We start from the raw sequence: 23395 nt of genomic DNA on the forward strand, positions 1-23395 counted from the left end.
AAACGGTTGACCCTGCCCGAAACTTCTTCATCAGCCCTTATCGAGGTAGCTGAGATTTCGTCGGTCGTTTTTCGTATTTTCTGTTTTTTTTTTTTTTTTTTTTTGTTTATTACAGGTGAGCTATATACGCACGATAATAGATGTCAGAATGATTCCAATACGAAATACCACGGAAAATAGTAGCTGTCTACTTTATGGAGAACTATTTGAACTTGAGAAAAGCCAGAAGCAGCATAAAGAAGGACTTCATGGTGATGGGTTGCCATACAAGTGCGGCCAGTGGAGCGTAGCGTGTTTGATATTCTACAAACGTAGGCAGCATCTAATATCGCACAGTGCCAACAAGCCATATCTATGCACGAAATGTGGGAAATTTTTCAACAGACCACACCACTTGAAACGGGATCTGTTACCGCACGATGCTGACCGTGAATTCGAATGTACAGGATGTCCTGCCGAATTTACGCGTCGCGATCAACTCGACAAGCACCTGAAGGCTCATGCAATGACAGCAAATGACAACGAAATTAACTAATGCTAAAAAGTTTGCCACGAAAACAAACTTCAGGACGCACATACTCGTCAGGCACATGAACTACCGACTCGAATGTATGCACCGTTATTTGACATTTACAACAGAGTCAACTTTGCACGGACATACGAAGGCCATTCACACCAAAAAGGAACTACCGCGCCAGTATGTTGGCCATTAACCTAGATAACATAACTCACATATAAGGATGATATTTACCTTGAGGTGTGTGACGAGCAGCTTCAAGCGCGTGTAGAGGCTAGCCTGGCATCCGTAAATGTCAACTGTTGAAAATTGACTATCGACCACTTGTTTTTATTGATAGTAAAGTTGCGTTTTCAATCTTTGCTATATGGCCGAAATCGAAATGAAGAAGTGCCCAACTCTTAACGAGGGACTTTCTATGAGCGAGGCTATTGGGACTCCATATACGCGGGTGGTGATCATTTGCCGCAAAACAAATATAATGAAGGTCTTTATCGATTTTCTTGTACGGCTCATATGTGAACTAAGTTACACGCGAAAAATAACTTTAACGAAAGAATAGAATGGCTACAATATGTAGAAAATGTAGAAAAAAAAAATTGAAACACTTAACAATGTATTGTTTTGAACTTATCATACAAGATTATACAAAGTACATGAACGTTGTTGATGGACAAATTCATGTGTTTTTTATGATTACGCCTGTAGATGGACAAATGGTTGTTGATCGATGCACGATTGGTGATGAACAAATCTTCTTTTCATGACTTCTGGGTTACAATGCCGACCTAATAGTGAAGTCAGGCAGTAAATGTTTTTTAGGTTATATGCATTTTCCTTTGATATTTCAATATTTACGCTTGGTCCAAATCGTCGTCCCTGCGCTTAACCGTTAGTCGTCAGCGATAGAAGCGACCAGCAAAGCATAGCAAAACGTTTTTAAAGCAGGAGTTTTTCTATGAGCCTTATAAAGATGAAGGTGCAGGGTCATTTATAAATTGGTTTGACGTTTACTAAAAGCCTGGATAAGTATCACTATGATCGCTAACCAGAGTAAACACAGCCGCGTAAGTGTTCATAGTTATCCACCTTATACTGACATACATCATAATTTAGGGAAAACGCAATAGTGAAATTTTCAGCTTTGGGAGCTGGACGAAATTTCGGGTTTTCACTGGGAAGTAAGACTTTGTGTGGTTAATTCAGCTTAACAAAAGAAAAAGCGCCTGCATGTTATCGTTCCTATGCATGGGCGTTAACATGACAGATAGGAAAGCATAACACAATGCTCTTATACTACAATTCCTAACATCTAATTTAGCTTACAGAATACAGTACCGGAATGTTATTAAATTTCACATTTTCGAGGTTACGATATTATTATTGATAAACAAAGGAAATATTGATTTAAAAAATTGCAGAGCCCGAACTGCTCACAAATACTAAAGAGACAGGCTATTTCTGTGTAGCTTGGTCCCCTCATTCCAGCGCGGCTAACCGCAAATTCAAGCCCATGTTTACGCTGAACTTACGAATAACTGCCAGTTTCCCATAGACTCATGAATTCGGTGACTCTATCTTCGTCAACGGGGAAATCAGCGCGGAAGACGACGTGTTCGAAGATCGCTCTTGGAGATATTCCTAATGAGAACGTGATTGGTAGGAGTCAATTATGACTGACTCCAGAAGAGGAAGGCGTCAATCCAGGACAACATGATCTGTTTAGGTTCGCTTGTTTAGTGCGCGTGCGGAGCGTCTAAAGTGGCGATAAATATTCGGCCCCGGTCCTATTTTAATCAGGGTTTTTTTCTTCATCACATCTTGAAATTGTCGGGAAGTACTGTTATACCACTGGAAGCTCGCCTAGTCATCCCTTCGATGATTTCTTCGATTGTATGTGTTTTATCTCATATACCACTGTTATGCACGTGCTTAGGCCTTGTTGATTTTGAAACTTCCTCTTAACCTCGTATTATCTCTCACGAAACCGTTCGTCGATTGACGATCAGTCGGGAATCCGTTTGCGTCGATTCATACAGTATCTGAACATCGAGCTTCTTTTCCGTAATCGGCTCCCTTAAAACGCTTTAAAACGTTTGGTTTAACGTGTTTTTAACGTTTTGTTTAATGGCAATGTGGAAGCTATTAGCGTACTGGTCCTGCTTAGCTAAATGAGTAATTGTGAAGTGTAGTAATTCCTTCCAGGAACTTCACATATCTTCTAGGCACGCCATATTAAGTATCAGTGAAGGCAATTGCAATTATTCTAGCATATCTATCATAATCTCAGCATTCAACTGACACTAATTCCGACCGATATTACGTGAGATACGTAATTCTACGGCCAGCTAGGTAGAAGAAAACTCAGTATTTTTTTTGACAATGCACCACTTAGGCTTGGAAGAAAAATAGTTTGTGATTTTTGCTAATAGAATAACTAAAGTACAAATGGCATTGTTGTGCAGGGTAACTGTATCGGACGTCTAACTCGGTACTTGTTCATATCTCTGAGCACGTTTCATCTGCTACTTCAGTAGATTTTGTTTCATGGTGATACGATAACGTATCAGCTAATAGCTGGCCTTTGCATATCGTTCAAGTAATCCTGCCAATATCAGCGTTAAGCCGACTCTGCTCAACATATTCCTCAACTATATTCGCTGTTTAAAGTTTTAAATATTACCAAAAACCCGTATTGACAAACAATTTAGAAACTACGGGAAGTTGAAAACTTTCCAGTGGAAGTCCAAATGTGTGTTTCCTGTTACTCCCGTAGGTCATTGTATGATGACAAGGCCTAGGGTACAGGTAAACATGCGCAACATAAACTGCCTTGTAAATATTACGACTAGAGAAACATACATCGTGTAATAGCTACGGTCTTATCATCAAGGATTTACAGATTACCAAATGTGCAATTATAAAGATGTCTGTAAAAGACATTTTTTAGGAGATAGGGCATCAAATAAGATATGATGCTCCATTTATTGCCCTTACCTTATCGATCGGTGGAGATAACGCGGATTTCTAGAATGGTAAATGCCCTGTTACGTTATTAGCAAATCTTGAGCAGACATGACGTAATCTACCTCGTATTATAAAAAAAACTTCTTTGCGATCCCCAAGACACTATATCGGCGACGACTTCAACGAGTTGTCATTGTGAGAAACGAAAAGGTGGAACAGACGCACTTGAGAAGAGGTCTTACCGTACCGGTTACCACTCGCATTGAGTGTTTTTGGCTGACGATATATGAACGTGTGTGTATGTAAAATGAAATTGGTTCTCGTAACTGCGGTTATTATTTTGTCCTCGGTAGCGTTTGGAGCGACCGTGTCTGGAGGTGCTAACGCAAATAAGGTCTGCAACGATGCTTTCGTCGACAACTCGTTTTTACAGAAAATTCCAGATGCCAGTGATTGCTCACAGTGAGTTTCGATAATCTGCTAGCGAACTGCATTCTTATTCTATACGAGTTCTTCTTAATTTTAAACCTATCGTGCTATTGATTAAGGATTATCAACACAAGTGTGTCATCACAAATCAGGCGACCCTACTAATGCTTTGTGTTATTCCTTTATAGATACTATTTATGCAGTTCCTGGTTTCAATCCAAGCTGAGGTGCCCTGATGGAAAGCACTTCAGCGCCGCTCAAGGGGATTGCACCGATCCTTGTTCAGCCGGCTGTGACCCCACCATCATTTGCACCACAACGCCAACACCGGAAGAGTTTATAGCTACGGCAGCACAAGTTGTCACAAAAGCTGAAAGCGTAGACGGTACCGGTTACGTTTCTGCTAGCGATGACTCAGCTGTTGCAGGCTCCGATGGATCCGCAGCTGCTTCGCAGAGTTTCGCTGTTGGCGATATTGGGTTAAAGACGATCGCAAATTCTGCCAAAGCTTCTGCTGTCGGCAACACCTACGTCAAATCAGAAGCTGAAAAACCTGCGATAGAAACCGAGGCTGCTGCCTCCACGAAGCCTGTCACCGAAGGCGTCGAAGCCAAGACTGCCTTCTGGCAGGCGATTGTTAAAAACTTTGCTTCCCCACCCACAAAGATTCCTGGATATACTGGAGCGATCCCTACTAACTTTTGAAGATACGACTGATATAAAACAATGAAATGCTAAGTATATACGTGGAGGTATGCTTTTCGATCGGGAAGATTTACTTCAAAATAAAGACGAACAGGTTTAACTAATTCAGGTAATAATAATAGTTACTGTACAGCGAAACTATTAAATAAAACCTAAAAAAAATCGAATATCAGCTTCACACATCCTCTGTGTATTCTATCTACTCTGGTCAACAGCGAGAATAATACCATGCGGATTTCCTATAGAAAACGATCTGTTTCACGATAAAGCGTATGAACGATGGAATACCAATTAACCCTTAAAGTGGCGGAGGTAAACCTCATATAGAAATGTTATATGCAAAATTTTTTTTGGTGTGCATAGGATCATATAGACCAAATGGTGAATTGAATAGTGATTTGGAAATTCCATGCAAAAGTTAGTGGGAAAAATTTATTGCTCATTCGACTAAATACGAAATAAAAGTCGTTCTGCTTGAGGGTAGAACGATTTAAGACCAGCGCTTTGGGAATCCAGACTTGTAGAAGTAGTCTGGATAGTCACCAACGTACATATAACACCGTTCAATCCAACTCATTTTTCGAAGCACTCCGCTTCATTTTTCTATAAAATGTCTACATATTTAGTAGACATTAATCGATTTAGAGTATTTACGGGTAAGTTAGCCAGGTATCTATTTATATGCTATTATATTTTCCTCCATTTGTACCATGTGGGGTAAATATGACGCTATTTACGCTGAGGACTGATCCGGTGTCGAGAAAGCAACGCACGTTATCCAATTTATTCATTGTTCTTTATCAAACACTTTATTACTCATACGACTATTCGAGGGCCCGTACAAGGCTGCCTAAATCCTTTCTAAAGCAATTCGTATAACGCATCTGATTTACTTAATTTGGTTTCCGTTGGTTCCGAAATACAATGAAGGATCTGGAGACCACCGCTAGTTTAACGTGTGGCTTTGCGAATCACACATTCTACAATACAACGAGAGAACGATTACCCACACGCGCATATAATAACCGTGTCAAGCTTAATAACGTTTCTGCGCTGCATGGCCGTCAATAACAAGCTATGATTGCCCCTGCAGTAGATACTACGGCAAGTGTTAAATACACATAGAGAAGTGAAAAACTCTATTTTATTCTTGTTGATTTGCTTTATTAATGCTTATTTTCTGGAATAAAGATCTCTTAAATTAGGAAAAGATAGCTTCGGTATCATGGGATGAGAAGAACCATATACACTTGAGGCTTTTTAGCTGGATTAGCCGATAAAACCAGGTTGAACTAGACGTACTTATCATATGGTGTTGGCATATGAAATTGATAACAGAACGCCGTTTCCGATCAAATGATCTCGGCACTAAAATAATATTGCTAATGGTGACCAGGATAACCTAAAGCCTAAAATTGGCCAGTGCCTCGATCGATGTGATGAGCAAATGTACTGCTATTGATTTTAAGGTAATTATGGGTTCAGAGCTCGAAGCAGCACTAAGCTGACGCTGATTAGCACACAAATGAACGTACTAATTCTCAAAATATATGCTAAACTCCAAAGTTGACTAGAACCGTTGTTAAGTTATTTTGTGTGACGATGGAAAGTGTCCAGATAGAAAAGATACCCAATGTAGTATTTCAGCGTAAAGGTTTTTTGCTCCACTTTGCAAGAAGGCCAACATTTCATACCTTAAAAAATATCGTTATATTAGTAACTAGAATGCCAATGAATAGGCCATCTATGGTTTACCATCGCTCATCTCGTTATTCCGGAGGGTTGAAGTATCGCGCACCTTAGATCTTAGATTTAGCAATTAAAGCCTTAAAATGTCCCGTGTAAGACCTTTTTAAGGTGACTTTGGATAGGAGCTCAACTGAGACGGGACATATAATGCGAGCATAGAAGAATCCATGGGCAAAGCTTTCGTGCATCTGCTCTGTCTCAGACAGATCAACTAAGCTATGGACATGATATCAGTCTGAAATAGGGCGGTGCGAACTAGGCTTGGCTAGAAGTTCAATTAGAAAAAAAATTAGATTTTAATGTTACTGAACTTGAACCATGTTTTGAATATATGTAGTAGCAAAACCATACAATTATCTATATAACGGTATCTATTCTAGCACATTCTAATATAGCATGAATGGGCTGCTAAATTGAATCTTGTAGACGCAATTTTATAACAATGACTTCCATGGACGTTGCTTGTATTTCTAATAAATTTTCATACACAACGAAGGTACAAATATGTACGAATTGACTTTTGAAATGTTTACTAAAACTTTTCAGCTCTCAGCTATGTGGATATTTTAAACGTATTTAAACTGAAGCTTCCTTCTATTTTTGACTAGCATGATGTTAGGCCAGATTTGCAATAATCGCAGTTCTGATCCCCCCCCCCCCAAGCCTTTGCAAATAGGAATTTTTAGTTCTTTAAGATCTGTATTTTTTTCGAGTTTTCATAAATAATACTCGCGGTGTAAGGTGGAAAATTCACAGAAATTAGTGTAAGTAATAATGAACCACCAAATAAACACATGCCGCAGGTCCTTGGCTATGCTCTGCAGGACCAGAGCAGGAATTCGGCAACGCATCTGAATTCCAGGCACTATCTAACGTTGTATTGAAGTGTATGGCTTTTTAGAAAAGCCTAGACCTGCAATTCGATACTGAGAAAGATTTCTCTACGCGCATGGCACAGTTTTGTTACTGCTTCTCGTCGCTATAATATGTCAAAATTGCTACGTTTCATATTTCCCAAAGTCCATTTCACAAAGATTGGGTCCTGTGCGCCTTCGCTGCCTTGCGAGCCAATGTCCTTCGTGAAAATGTATATCGCTACTGTTATAGCATGAGGCCAAGTAAGTAAAAGTCTGTATTGACAGAGGACGTCAGTTTTGTTCGAACTGTTATCCACCTACCTCCACTCGCTCACTTCATGAGTTCTCTGGTTCACAACTAATGAATTGATTGAGACCTTCGGGTGAGGACAGTTGCCTTAATTGAAACGGCTTTAACGAACATAATGATCTCAAACTATGCATTAAGGTGTATCGGCATTAGCGAAATCTTTAAGCGCGTGTGTGTGAGGGATCATTTAGTGTTTTTTCTTCCAAATCAAGCTGTGCATACGACCTAAAATCTCCATTTCAACCGACTGGCTCAAAGATATTTAAGTTCCGACACTTTACTCCTCGTTACAAAACAATGAATGTGTCGTAACGACGAGGTGTGTTCTAGGCGCCTAATGAATGGCTAACGTAGGGCAGCAGCGCTCGCCCTGCTGGAGTGGGCCCCAGTCTGCAGGCATTTACTAACTGATGTATAAAGGATAAGGAAAAGACAAAGTCATTTTAATCGTCTAATATCAGTTTGCAATAGTTTTGAGACTGATGACGCTGCACGCCGAGTAACGGAAGGACATCCTGAGACCCAATTTCGAACAACAAGTAGCAGTGACCCGTTATTTTATCAATTATTAGAGGATAGGAAATGTAAGCTTTGGCAATGGAAAAATCCCGCTCAAAGTACCATCCAAGTCGGAAGTGATCGAAAATAAGATGTATCCCTTCCGGAGATAGGGTGGGTAGAATAAATGGCAGAGTTAAGTTAGGTTGGGTTCTTTAGCGTTGTACACATTTCCCCTTTTGCTTTTATCGACCGCCTGCCTAGATCGGGGAACTATGGACCTGAAAAAAAAACAGTTATTTTTTTCGTAAAAAATAGACAAATCTAGACACAGACTAGGGATTGATTTTTTGAAATAATACTCTGTATTACTACGCTCGGACGAAAAGCATTCATTTACCCCGTTAGATCGCAGCTGTGAAACTTAGCTATAGAGGTCCTTCGAGTGTATAGACATTTTCCATTGCGGAAGTATATTACTGAAAGCTCTATTGTCTAATCTTCAATTGCCGTAGTGGTTTAAATAAGAGAGCTGCTTGTTCATCCTTATTCGATGAATCCGCTGTATTTGAAATGGCGAGCAGAGCATCGGGTTAGCCTCAAAGGTATTTTGATAAGTAGGCTTAGCTCCAGTTAAGTTGATTGAATAAGTTAGTTCTACAGTATTGGACACAACTATCATAGAGTGAGTCATTTCAACTCGTTCAAACTGGCGTATCCCTAGAGAACCGACTGCAATCTTAGTGATGCCACCACCAGTTCTAATACACGACACTAATGTAAGTGGCAGATACGCCGACGTCAGTCGGGTGAGACTGTACCTTGTAAGTGATACGTTACTTACGACCTAACCTATCACGCAGATCGTGTACATTTCGCAACTTACCATGCAGATCCGAACAACAAATGGGAAAGACAAAAGGGCGTTCGAGCAAGACTCATTGCTATACTTGATTGCATCGTAACAAATTCATGATGGGAAAAATCTATAATAATTTTCAGTGTAAATTTATCGAATTTAGTTGCCGAACTTATACCAGTGAAGTATTCGCTCAGAAGCGCTGATATGATCATTCTCTTCCTGGTCAGCATGGTGTGTAAAAATAGTTTTAGGCTCAATTAAAGAACCAGCTGCCGATAAGCTATTACATACTCTACAATTCTAAAAGACTCCTACCATGTTTGGCGCCTCGTAACAACGTACTTGGGCATCTCGTTGTTCAGCTGGGATCACTATAGCTTAACTATTAGCATTAACAACTTCGTTTAATTGACAGTGCATTGAATAATTAATTAGGCTGATTATTGTTGTTTAACAATCTACATAAATTTGACAATCAGTCCCCACCAAAGGGCAATGGATAACACGCTCGTTCTATGCTAAAAGCTAAAAGGTATCTGTTCTTACTATATATAACGCACAGCCTGGTTGGCGTAGAGCACTTGGCTAGGGGGATCAGAGCCCCATTGGTAAATGCAGATTCTAATGCTATAACGGAATAACATATAGGTAATATTAATTTATACTATAAACCTGTAGCATAGTGGGCTATCGTATATATACTCAGTTGTCGTGCACTCGATGACGTATGATCCCAGGATAGTTTATTATCTACCTGGCAAAAACGAAGATAATAGTTCACTATTGCTCATACTTTGCTACCCTGACGTCTAGAAAAAAATAGATTAAACCATGTATGCTGATGGGACCGATTGTGCAATGGGTCCATTGCGAATGTGGGGCTAACATCAATTGTTTTACATAGATGAAGACGTTTTCAACGACTTACATGATGCCCAAACGGCGCTTAACATGATATTGCATGATAATGGCGGATACATCTATGTAAATTAACATTTTTGTGAAATTGGTGAAACCTCATTTCGTACAATAGACGCTGTTGACTTCATCAATTCGTCCCAAACAAATTGATCTCGAAACTGTCCCACATATAACTTACTTGTACATTAGGCACCCTGTAAACTGGCAAGAGGTACTATGAAATCGAAATAGGAGATGTTTGAGAAAGTTTTAGGAAACGCACAGGAAGTTCTAAAAGTATGAATTGTTCAGGCGGAATATTGTGAGCATGAGAAATGGTGATATCAGAGACGCAAGTTACTTAACTTAGAATGCTAGATATATCTTAGGGTACCTCGGTAACCTGAGAGGTAAGCATAGACCTGAATCGATTAGAAATAGTCACTTGAACGTATTTCCGATTAAACAGGCCTTTGGTACACAATGTCCCATAGTCTATAGGCCCATAGTATATTCTTCATAAAATACTACATAGTTATTACAAAATTATCGTACCGTAAATAACCATTACATTGATAATCATTAGTTTTTTTTTGTTTTATGCCATGTGACAAATGTTTCTTTAAGGTAAGTTCTTACAGATCTTAGCTGGTTGCGATCGCTAAAATATCTGTAGATATGACCAAGTCCTACAAAAAAAAAGGCATTTAAGAAGGAGGACTAATTAGCAGGTGAGGTTGTAGATCGAGTATAGCTCAGTATAATTGTTTGTTGCCGTGATCAATATAGAATCATCAGTAAGCATTGGCTCCACTATTGGCAGCTCGGGCTCAGATTGACGGAGCAATGTAATTGGGTAATGGCCAGCGTCTTGAAGCTTCAGTATCTAAATTTGTATGGGTCTGTAATTGTGTTTAGATGGGTCTAGTAGAATGGCAATCGAAAGAATAAAATTAACCAATAGCGGCAAACGGGTGTTTAAGCTCGGATTATGGGTCAGCGACCTTCTAATTGACTCAAGGACTCAAATTGCTTTAAAAGTTGATACTTTAAACAGTGGACAAAACAATCTAAGTCAGTTCTCTCTGCTGTAGTTTAAGTTTATTGCTAAATGTGGTAATGCACATTACGAAAACTGTCACAAAAGTCAGTCATTATATTATTCAAGTTAACCCAAGTAGGATAACGCAGGTTTTGCCTAACTTATTTTACAAGTCTAAATATTTCACTAATTAGATAATGAACGACTGATTTGGCGAAAGAGCTAGCTATGCTAAATTAAAGCATTGAAAATTTAAATAAACAGAACTTTCTCAAAAAAAAAGAAAAGATCAGCGATAAACATTCACAAGCAGAAATAATTTTCTATACGTTTAGGCGAAGGTGTGATTACCCATATATACATATTCATATAACAGAAGCGGACATTGTAAATACATTGGTATTTATTTTATTTACGCTTTGATATAAAGTGTATCGTTAAGCACTAGCATCAGCATAACTACACAGCTAATGTGTAGGAGGGTATACGAGCTTTGATTTTTTGGAGATGATAGAAGAAATACTAAACCCGCTGGCTTTCTGCTGTGAGACAATCGATTCGATCCCTTGGGGACTTTTTTGCAAATACTGATTCGGCTGTTTAGATTGTTTGTAGATTCAGATCAACTCCCCACTTTGTGGGGGAGATTCGACGGCGTGCGATATACAATGGCCTAGAAGAAAAGGTTAAGCTTTAGATCGATAGACCAAGCGCTAGATTAATGAATTACGTAGGATCGGTGTTGGCTAACTTTAATTGCGGAATATTAGGAAATTTAATAAAAGGACGGCTTTGCGCCTTCAAGCGTTTGTTGTTCCCGGATAATTTCTTCGTGATAGTATTGGAAAGACACATCGTGCAATGTGGTACGATGTACCGTGAGCCTACGCATTTGCATTGCACGATGTCTGTTCTATGACGGTATGGTCAACAATATGCATTGCATCATCAGTAGACCGTTACGAAACCGACGTGGTTAATAAACGTTCTCTATTTGGCCTAATTTCGTTATCCTTGTTACAGACGGCGAACATCCATTGAGTTATCCGATTTCTTCTTCCCTAAGAAAAAATTTTATATTTGTATATTGTTTCAAAACAAGCACTAGTGGCATAGTAAGATGGCCTGTGTAGTAGTCACGTCAGGTAAAGCACGTATCTACCTTAAGGCACATGGCTTTCCGCATGATTTTACGGGCGGCACAGACCATATATGATTCTTCTACGCTTCATCTGTTCAAACCCTTTAGATCTCACCTGGATTCTTATAGGTCGCCGACGCGCAAGATAACATTATCATTTACGGCCAACGTGCTCCTCTCAGAACTTATTTTTCAAGATCGCTGTTTGCAGGCACCCTCAGGCAAAACTTGAAGTAGCATCTCTATCCGTACAAGCAACCATTTACATGGTGAAACTACGCTCAATATAACCAACTTTATTCTCGTCGTGCAACAAACAAAATCATACAATCGATAACCTGGTAGTATTTTGTCGATGTTTTCCTAGTTTGATTATAGCTTGTCAACGAATGAGGGGCAAAGGGATGGGTAGCGCCCTTATACTCACTACGAAGCCTGTAATGTAACTTCATTATTCAGAGCAAATTCACTAGCTTGATATCTTGTTTAGTTTAGAAAGAAAAAATTCATTTTTTTACTAGCATAGCATGCAACAGATGTACAAGTAAAAAAAGTCTCGTCACCGTGCATCGACATTTTAGACGTAGCAAAACCCAATTAGCCTGCCCTGAGGTTAATTAAATTGCACTTCTGGAACCCTGAACGTTGCAGTCATTTGGTAGATGAAAGAAAATTTTTGGCATATTATTGAAGATGGTTTCGATAACAAATCGCGACTTTTTTTTATTTTATTACATAGGATACATTTATATACTGAGTTTGTTTACTTGAGATCGCTTGAAGCTGAGGTTGCCCGCCTGGTGGTTTGTTGTATGAACAACTTGTACAGGCTGCCGAGTATCAAAGGGTGCAGTCTGAATATGCTTTAATGGTAGAGACCCACTGAATACTAGCGCGCGCGCTTATTATTAGACTTTTCTTTTACCGTCGCCTTCTCCTGAAAAGTGTCGATAATCATAGTTCCATACATAATCCGTTACGTTAGTAGCAATCAGTTGGCCCCTTGGGCTCGCAGTGTCCCACATCAGTGTAAAGAACAACTTATCAGTCTGTTTTTATCATATCCCAAAGTGTGAGGTGAAGGTAACATTTAGAAAACTGTATCAAAAACTTCTATGATGCTCTAGGAGCATTCTCAAAGTTGGTCGAGCATTCCCACAACCAGGTTTTGCTTCTACGTGTAAGCTCTTATATAAAATCTAATCATGTTCTTCTTCGTTATCATGATCTCGTATCGAGCACGTCCGTATGCCACTCCACGTCGCTAAATCAATGGTTTAGGTAACAAACCTTGCAAGGGCGACGTACTTTAAGGTTATTGTGATACAAATTGCGACGTACGCCTTCCGCTCAGTCAACCAAAGCTGAGTTGCCAACTGACTGCATCGTAACTATGTAAGTTAACCGTTATGCAATATTATCTCAAAACCTTCTTGGGTATTCCAAACCTCCGCGTACATTTCAAGGTCATCGACGTTATTTGTTGGGAACGCATACCTTTAAGTTTGTGCGATCTTCGTTCAAAAAAGAGTATTACCCTGCCCGCGAGAGGTGTAGGCCGGCCCGTTTAACAAAAATGAACTATTCTAAATCCAGTTGCTATCTGTTCTGGAAAAAATACGATAGGCGACTGTGTCACACGCACGGAAAGGATCGCAGAATACTCGTACCTGCAGAAACATAGCGCGGTTACTGGCGTAGCTCCAATCATGGCATTCTACATCTAAACGTTTTGTGCTAGTAGGCCGCTTTCTCTGAAAGCATTGTTGTTGTCTTTGTTACTTGTGAGTAACAAGTCGCGTTAACGATTCTATTTTCCGCTATGAAGGACAGTATGCAACTCTGAGCAACGGACCTATATTTTTCTAAACGCGATCCTTCCTCATGAATAGGCGCCACAATGGATTCCCGGACTAGTGAAAAAAATGACTCGGTCTTCGAGCCTGCAGCTAAAAATAATAAACGAAGGCACCGCAATCAAATCAACAACTTACTTAAAAAACAAGCGGGTAGTCTCTCTGAAGTAAGGCTGCTCATCCTAACAAACTTCTACAGCTACTATCTTGGCAGTAAACTCAATGCCGTCGGGGCATTCATCAATTTTTATAGGTACGTTAAGAGTATAAAAAGCTGAAATTGTCAATCAATTTTTGAAAACGACCGTAGTGATATTGATTTATTATTGACCTTTTAATCAATTAATTAAAATAACGTGAATGACTCCCCTTGTCTTAGAATCTGGAGATATGTATCATTAATATATCAGTATTAATCTGCAGGAATGGAGCAGGCAACAGTTCCAGAACGAGCAAATATGCAGAATTTTCAAATATATATACTTATGGTAAACTGACGTCTCGACTTACAGTTATTCTGTATACTCTATATATTCTATATATAGGATTATACTAACCAAATAGGATCGACTCGATGCTTTTTTGCAGGACTGAATTTCCAGTTGGGCAACTTAGCCTGCTCTATCTCATCTGCCTTATTATTAATGACGAAGTCATGTTGGCAAGCATTTTAGTATCATTTGCTTAAGAAGAATATCGGTAACATTTCTCAAACCGCCAGTCTATCACATATTATATTATATACATTTATATATTTACTGTCTCATATGATACGACCTAGTGCAGCAGAGGTGCTACTAGAGTATAACGAATTTTCTCAGCGCACTACGTGATACTGAGGCTTAAAAAGGCCGTAGCAGCGACCAAGTCATGCCAAACCTACATGCATATATATATATAAATTTAATCGTGCGTTGAAGGTTTACAAGCTAGCACTCGACAATCCAACATGTTCGGTACAAATGAGCCAGAGCCAGTAAATTATAAAAAATTTAAGCCGAATACGATGATAGATTTCAGTGTAATCGTTATCAGCCAGAAAACATAAATTCGAATCAAATTATTTTACTTATCGCCCTGAAAAATGTTGGCTGGTGGCAGAGATTGTACTTTGATTGATAACAAAACCTTTATCTATTATATACACGTGCTATCATTCAGAAGGATCATTTCTGCCTATAGATATGTATGTTGAATGAGAATATTTTGTAATTTCTGATACGGTTTCCTAGCTATGCTCAGTACATGTTCTTTTATGTATAAGATCACGAAAAATCTATTACAATCATGGTACATCTTCACGCGTTTATGAATAAAGAATTCCTAATAACAAGTGTATGTTAAGACTCCTATACTATAGTCCTATACTACTGTTCTATTTCGGACAACAACGGTTAAAATAGTGAATTAGAAAAAGTTGCTATCTATCAATTTTTTTACACAGGATAGCAAAAACCTTTCATCCCGACTTATCCTTCAGAACGTTTACAGTGTATTTTCAGATTAATTCCAGTATATATGTATATATATATATATATATATATATATATATATATATATATCTAGGTATATAAATTAGTATCACGAACATCCTGCATACAGTTTTTTTCCCATTCAAACCATATCCCACTGTGGCATAAATCAAAAGCTGCATTTTGGCTTTCGGCTATATTTAGTGCAAGTAATTACGACCGATCGTTCGTACACGAAAGTTCGCAACTACTCGTTGTAAAACGTTCTATTATTTCTAATGTTAGGACGAGCGTCGTCGCGCGTACCTTTGCTACTCAGTAAATAACAACAATAACAACGGTTTTACCTCTACTCTATGGCGATAAGTAGAAAAGGCAATATTATGTAAGTGTTTGGCAGCTGGCATTCAATTGTCATGGGACAAAAATAGTGACTGACGCCGGGGCCATCGTGGGACTTCGCTGACTACCTTCACCTACTACTCCTATGATAAGAGCCCGACACCGAAGGAAACGGAACGCGCACTGTTTCGCCGATCCACGATGTCAACACTTACGGCGGTCGACGCGGACCGAGGTTTAGCCTCTCCTGAACGGCGAGGAGGCAAGAGCAGCAAGGCTCTTTCGCCAATTTAATGCTAGCGCTCCGAACGCTGAAGCTTACCGTTCCACGATAGCGTTACGCGGAGACGCAGCAAGTTGTTCGATTCTATGCTTCAACGGCTGGCTAAATAGCCCGCCTAAAGCTGACAATGTATCGAGTGGAGCTGTATACTTTAACGGACACCTAATGTGAGAGAAGGACGGAAAAAAACTAGATTCTGACCCTGCAGAGGGTGCGCGAGTAACGAAAACTCTAATAACGACAATCCTTATTGACTGCTTATTAAACAAATAACAGGCAAATGAACACTAGACCTTACGAAGAGGTTTTATATGAGACTGAAAAATGTACATGTATTTATTGCGTTTGTAGACCTATTGTACCTGATTTGTGTGAAAGATGCCGCGACAAACATTTAAGTACTTGTCCATCGTAAGAAGTCATTTGGCAAAATACATTCAGTGATTTCTGGATACGTATATCGTCGGCTCTCAGGACGCGTATGTTAGTGAAATGAGTTAATCAACAAAGTAGAAAAAATCGCGTTCATGCATCCTTGGATATTTGGACTTTGAATTCAATGTACAGTTATAACCAGGCCCTTCGAACTGCGGCGCAGCGTATCGCTAAGCAGTAAGTATTGAAACACCTCAGATGTACCTATGGCTAGCTAAATTTACGTGTAAGGCCAAAATATTTACTGAAAACGTTATCTTATAGTTGTTTTGATTCATATCAACTTCTTACGGGAAGATAAAGCGATAAAGGTTGACCATAGGGGAAAGCTGTTAGTATTGCATGCTATCTCGGAGCTTCTCTCAATTAAATGTAATTGAAGGATACGTTTATATATACCATTAAGTTAAATCGCAACGATTTTCAGTAACTAGCTTGCATGTGTCCTGCCACTCTAGCATTTAAATAGCGATATAGTCTGAAACTAAAAATCTACTAAAAATCAACATTTTTAGTAGATTTTTAGTGCCCATAGCACGCTCGGCTTCACATAGGCCAAAGCACAATCTTCCTAATACACACAATAATCACAATCACTAAGAATGTTCTTTCATTCAGGACAAACTGATTGGTAAATTATTGGTAGTATTGACATACCTCTACCTGCTGTGCGACTGCAAGACTACATGATCATTCTTCAAACTATTTATGATTTTCAATACAGGAAAACCTTCAACTGCTAGTTTACATCGATCATTAATGTAAACCTCGGTAAAGGGTTTGTTATAGCTAACAACCAAATACAAGTCGAACATGGCAGGAAAACAAACCACATCGCATTATGAAATGGCGATTAAATTGATCCCTTTTCCCGATGTAATTTTGTGTTATATCATCACAAATGAATGGATTTTTCATTCAGATCCATGTTATTTTTGCTTATACACATGCGACAGTAGAGCACGTTTTCCCTTACCAATAACACTTCCACTCTGAAACGTATTCAGCTCTTATGCATTTGTTTATGATGGCCCGCCCGATCCATCCGCCTGTCGTGTAGCGCCATAGGACCTCGTATTTGTACACATCTCATAAGGCAGACGATTGAGTGTAACCAGCCGTCGTACGTCGCCTCGCCAGGTCGAACTTGACAAGTTGAAGCGGCTATAGTGCTTAGCAAAAAGTTGCCACGCAAATGGTCCGCGAGCAGGCGACCGTCGTGTTCGGTGCACGTACAAGTATAGTGATCGTGCACGCAACTAATGGCTTTGTGTTATTAACATCGACCTGTAAGAAGCTGTTCCATGTGAAAGCAAATTTTTGACGTCCTTGTCCGCTGATTATTTTTGGTCTTGGTTTGACCGTTGATGTCAAGGTTAAACGTATATGTTATCAGATCATATGTGAAGCTTTAGCTAAGCAGTTTTGGAGGACTCTCCTCAAATTTGACGTTTGTTGTAGAAACTCCGAGTGGGCTATAGGCGCATGATTGGCATTGCACTTTGAATCGGGACCAATAGGAAAGTTATAAGCCAAATTGTTAAAACTGTGAATTTTTCAGATAATTTACTCGTATGACTTTTTCCTTTAACCTTAGGTGAAAAGTACGCGATGCGGTTCTAGCTTTAGGATAGGTACGAGATACTTCGAGAGATGAGAATTATATATGAGTTTAATGACCAAATCACTTGAGTTGTCAAAAATCAACTAACTTTTTCGTACCGCGTAACATTAAACTGTGTGAGCTTCCTTTGCAGATTATACATCCGTTCGAAACATGCCACGACAACGCGTGCTTCATGACTTCCTGTACTCAGTCTCTTGACTTAGTAATTTCATGATTGTGTTCTTTGGGTAATGAAGGTGATAACTAACGGTGATACTAATGGCCACACGAAGCATGTAACAGCGTCTCGGTCATCACAGTTTCCCACTTGTTTCGTGTTTGTTCTATAAGAACAGATGACTGCGCCCTTTTAATGGACCATTATCACCCAAAAGATAATGGCCGACCTTTCTATACAATTGAACTGGAAAAAAATATTTGTTGTTGTTGTTCCTGCCGTTGTTATTGTTCTTGTTGTTACACAGACGTCAGGTAACCAGTGGAACTTCATTGTCCAAGTTATGCTTTAAAGAGTCATTGAAATGCGCAACTAATAAACACAGTTAGCTTTACGTGTATAAAATGGGTGTTCGATTCTGCCAAACAATCGATCCTTTTGCACTCAAATATTGACAACAATCAAATCGATTAAGTCAATTTGGCGGAATTTTTGAATTGTTGTTATGATACCTTGCACTGCCAGCGCCAACTTCACACTAAAAAGGTTTGTCGTAGCCTTTACGTTTTACTCGCTGAGTGTAGCTCCGGACAGACCGATCCATCCAGCAAGCTCTTCACTTACTTTCGAGATATACGATTTAAAAACTGGCTTTTATCTATTGTGTACTATGTACATATAGCTGTATATATTATTGAAGTCTTATCCACATCTCGACTAAAGCATATCTCAATCTCAACAACAAATTTCGTTAGCGACTATAACAGAAGCAAGTATGTCACAACCCGTCTCCATTGAGTATAATTAACCACTTATGAAAATGATGCAATACCTTTTCCAAACGTATTTTTCCATACCTTCTGTAAAGTACACAGAATAAATACTTGTGACCTTCACTGAAACTACAATGCTATATGAATTGACTTAATAAAAAACAAAGGCTAGCTTTCATTGATATACCTTTTGTTAATGCTGAAGAGGTTCGGCAATAGATGCATCTCATTACAGATCGCCGGAAACCAAGTGACACGTCAGAGCTTCTAGCGTCCTCTACCAGTGATTTGATTAAGTCTTTTCATTAACTAAAAACTTCTTTAACGACGGGCTACAATGAAAAACTATAATGAGTCATAAGAAAAAACGATAATTTCTTTGCTAGCATCTTACAACGGCTGCACAAACTCGTTATTGAGCAAAACATTTTCCCTGGGCATTTAAAAAACCCATAATTATACCCATCCATAAAGGTGAAGATCTGACTCTTCTCAATCTTTGACCAGCAGCAGCGCCCTGTTTTTACCAAACTGCAGATCCTAAATTGTCATTTACTGTAGCTAAGTTTTAAATGGTCAGTTAACTCAACTTCTAAAAAAAACGAGGTCATTAGCAAGAACCCAAGTTGGATTTCGGACGCTTTGAAATACGGAAGATGCGATAGTAGTGAGTAAATACTAGATAATCGAAAAAAAAAAAGACGCAGTTATAATATTTTTTAGTCTTGACTAAAACATTCGACCATATTTATAGAAAGCCACTTAGCAACGAATAATCTTCCTTCAGCCAATATGACGACGTAGCAACAATGGCTTTCCACCCGATCTCTCCAGCAATCTTCGATGAATCTTTGCAGCGCTACGGCTTTCTAGAAATGAAAACTTGACAACTGGCTGTTGGTTTTCGAGATTAAAACATATTTTTTATTATAAACTCATTTTTTATGAACTAAGTTCAACCAGTTTTTATTAACAAGTTTCTAGAGGGTTAGGGCATTGACCAGCTAAAGTTTGTCTGTTTAAGGGTTAAAGAGTTTAACAGTTAATAAATGTTAAAGTTTATCCGGTCCATATTTCACAAACTAACTTAACGTATTTAAGATATATATGAAAAGTGAAGGATCTGCTGTTTCCTACAACTACAAGAAAATATCGTTTAACAACACTTATAAACAGGTCTACTTTTCATAGATACAATCACGCCGCTCATATTGGATTAATCATATTAGGAGTCAATTGTAAGACAGATGCACATTTTTCGCGAGAATTTTAAAAAAGACCCCAGGAAATGACTTCAAGACGCGATACCTACAATGCTCTAACTTTTGATTTTTCTAATTTTTTGATGCGTAGGATTGTCACTCTTGTAAAAAAAAAACATAATTAAAAATAGGCAGAAGTTTTACAAACGTCTATAAGAGTCATTTCAGTAGACAACGAGGAAATTTAGACACCATCTTATCGGACAGGATATCGATCGAAACTTAATAGCTTATACGCTGATGAACATTAGACGGATCTATACCTTCATCCAACTTAATATTCTCCCAGCAATACGAAAGTTCACTTTCAAAGATCATCTGCTCGGCTGATATATATATATATATATACATTTAAAAAGAGAGAAATAGAGAGAGGGGGGGGAGAAGGAAAACTAGGATGATATCTACGATATTAAAGAATTTTAAAAAATATTGCCAAATTCTATATGTTTGAGTAGAAAAAGCGTTAACCTCAGCCCAACTCTCAGTCTACCCCTGTATAGCCCTATTCTAATATCTACTTTGTACCTCTTAACGCAAATCTACTTACGACACACATGCAACCACGATTCACTACCTGTTAGATAGATTACTTCGCCATCGATTACTCCTTAGTCATAAAGTATTAGTATTAACAAACTCTTTTGACGGGCGCATCGAGGCGGCTTTGTACTGAGGTGCTGTCTACTTCATTTCAATAAACATTATTTTATATAAACCTATGCTGACTGTGAACATATGTGAAAATGTTGACAAGATCGAATACAATCGGCTCTATTCATCCGATATTATCTACTACAAGTTTATAGTCCCACATTTTGTCTCATAATAAGCGTACAAATATATGGCAATCATTCAAAAAAACCGTAAAACATTTATTGCCGATTCTCCCATGAGATCTATAAAACATTAACGTTATCAGCCAATGCGTCTGTTGAAGTGAACCTAAGCCGGCCATTATCTCTTTTCTCGATTTGAATGTTCCCACTCAGACTGCGGTCTAGGTGCGCGAAGTAAGCATCTGTATCCGGAACAATGCCAAATTGTTACGCTAGCTTACCTATGTACGCAAACAAATTGTGGAAAGTTGAGGTTCGTAAGGGATGTAACCGTAGTTGACTCTATGATTTCTCTATATCGACTACTATGAAGACACCGATATACATACTCATAACTATATTAGCTTAATTTTCTATTTTGGGCGACTCAAACAAGCCATTTGTCATGTTCAGCTCATAAAAAATATAGATAAAACTGAATTAATAATTAGTCTAATTGGTATTCTAAACCTGAATATCCTTTGAATTTCCACCTAACTTCACCCAGTCACGTAACCCATTGCTTCACCGATAAGTTGACCATTTCGTGCCAAAGCCCATCAATAGAAAAATAAAGATATTACTATGTTTATGCTTCTAGCACAAATGAGACACTTTTTCCACATGAACACATATGAAGCAATTTGATATTGACGTGGTCATGTGGTCACAGATCCAGGACAAATAGGGCAAGGTTTTTTGCTTTAAGACTGCCTTCTAATAGCCGGTTCGCATAGCCCTGTTATATGATATGGTATGTAAGTGTATAGGACTCGCTTTACTCTATTAAGATTAGCAGCATTATTATAAATAATGAGATAGGACGAATAAGGGCAAAAACTATATATAAAACGTGTCATCATCGATATGGCTTACGCAATAATACGCAGTATATTTGTAATCAAAACAGGCGTTCTCTCATTGACCTTATCAAGGCCTTTTGGCAATGGTAGGTTATTCAAATTTGTTATATTAGTCGAAGGAACGAATTGTTGAGAATTACACGAGAAATAACTGGCAGCTATTGTCAGCTAGAAAACAAGCTGCTACCCCCATGCGGATATTAATAGAATTTTTTTTAGCTTCGCATTAAGTGAAATCTTGGTTCATAGATTTAGTCCAGCAGCAGACCGATGCCGATAAACTCTACTAGCATACACACGTGCACTTTAGAATGGCCTTCGTTCACTGCAAACCTCTCGTGCAGCCCCAAAAAACTATATAGTTCTCGTTATAGCGCTCGGGTAGTAAAACTATCATTTGGCAACTGGTACAAATTTCAAATAGAACATCCGCTCGAGACCGAAAAAGTCTACTCGCACAAAGCCTATATTATAGCTAAATACGCCGAGTTCCGTGATATAGATCACAAAGTAGACACATAATAACGTATTACTCGAGCGAAGACGAGCAACCATAAAAAAAAATGACCACAGATAAGCTCGCTTTATCTTAGTATCTTTATTAATAGATGTTTTATCATTCTAGCTAACATTACCATTCCAACGACGGTCCATGAGTTAACTTTCTGATCACACAAATTGCATTTTCCTTCTTTTAACGACTCCCAACGTCAGCTTTCGAATCGTAGTCGTATGCCTGGGATGCCTGCAAAGATTGCTTCTCGTTGTTCCTTCTAGTATTGTCCATAAATCGTCCCTACGCAATTTCGAAATGCCGTGGTCTGTCTGCCATGACCAATGTAAAGCGCCGATAGAGATTTGCGTGCCGCCGCAGCTGTCACTAGCCGTATTTTATATTCATAGTGACCGTTTCGGGTGGATAAGTGCAAAGATCTAGATGGAGCAAGTCTGCCTCACCAAATTACCGCGTGGAATACTCGTAGAAGTTTTGTTTTCCCCTCGATATTTCGACGCTGTTTATTCGTGTCATAATGGAGGTTGCAATAATTTTTTTCTGTTTTCGAATGGCCACAGTCGGGATAATAACGTTCTCTTGTTCGATTATCGGATATCGTGCTGAACTGTCCAACAACTGTTTGGGAGGTTGGCAAGAACGAGGTTTCCCATATTGCGCTAAAAACACCGCGGGCAAAAAATAATGTTGCTCAAGCGATAGAAGCGCATCTATGTTTATTCAGCTCGATTTTTAACGGCATTATTGGTCGTGATTTTCCTGCTTTTATTGACTGTCCGTTAAGTGTACACTTACTTCAATCAAAGCATGAACTTAAATAACTTAGTCGTTTTAGAGCGACAGCCCCTCAGTGTCCATTACCACATCAAGTTGAGCAGCATTATATAGTACGATATATTTATAATACGTTCACTATTTTATTTAGTTTTTTGCTGTCAATATAATTACAATATTTATATGCGTACGAAAAATAGGAATGATACCTGCCGTGACCGACAAGTACAATCGTATTGACA

At 38.8% G+C, this 23395-nt stretch overlaps 2 protein-coding genes and 1 long non-coding RNA gene across 3 annotated transcripts in view; 2 read left to right on the top strand and 1 right to left on the bottom strand.

Annotated features, from left to right (window-relative positions):
* Positions 1-3633: 3633 nt before the first annotated feature.
* Positions 3634-4800, top strand: LOC111273742 (uncharacterized). Its single transcript, XM_022855654.2, has 2 exons — positions 3634-3946; positions 4102-4800. Exons 1-2 carry the CDS (start codon positions 3771-3773, stop codon positions 4616-4618), a joined length of 693 nt encoding a protein of 230 aa, XP_022711389.1. The 5' UTR covers positions 3634-3770; the 3' UTR covers positions 4619-4800.
* A 6407-nt stretch (positions 4801-11207) lies between these two features.
* On the bottom strand, positions 11208-19564 carry LOC147753798 (uncharacterized). The gene is made up of 3 exons (XR_015316063.1): positions 17023-19564; positions 12093-12914; positions 11208-11509 (listed from the first exon to the last, which is right to left on the bottom strand). It is a non-coding gene; the product is annotated as an uncharacterized LOC147753798 (long non-coding RNA).
* Positions 15926-23395, top strand: part of LOC111273734 (organic cation/carnitine transporter 2) — a 99091-nt gene continuing 91621 nt past the window's right edge. The window contains exon 1 of the mRNA XM_022855640.2: positions 15926-16542. The gene's annotated coding sequence lies outside the window, so the exon portion shown is untranslated. The remainder of the gene's footprint in view (positions 16543-23395) is intronic.

Source organism: Varroa jacobsoni, unplaced genomic scaffold (genome assembly GCF_002532875.2).
Source record: "Varroa jacobsoni isolate VJ856 unplaced genomic scaffold, vjacob_1.0 scaffold_221, whole genome shotgun sequence".
NCBI classification, from domain to species: domain Eukaryota; kingdom Metazoa; phylum Arthropoda; class Arachnida; order Mesostigmata; family Varroidae; genus Varroa; species Varroa jacobsoni.

What these genes read in the sequence shown, in the direction of transcription:
- LOC111273742 (XM_022855654.2), top strand. Translation starts at nt 3,771, where the DNA reads ATGAACGTGTGTGTATGTAAAATGAAATTGGTTCTCGTAACTGCGGTT. An exon ending in GATGCCAGTGATTGCTCACA is followed by an intron (nt 3,947 to 4,101) that starts GTGAGTTTCGAT and finishes ATTCCTTTATAG; the next exon opens with ATACTATTTATGCAGTTCCT.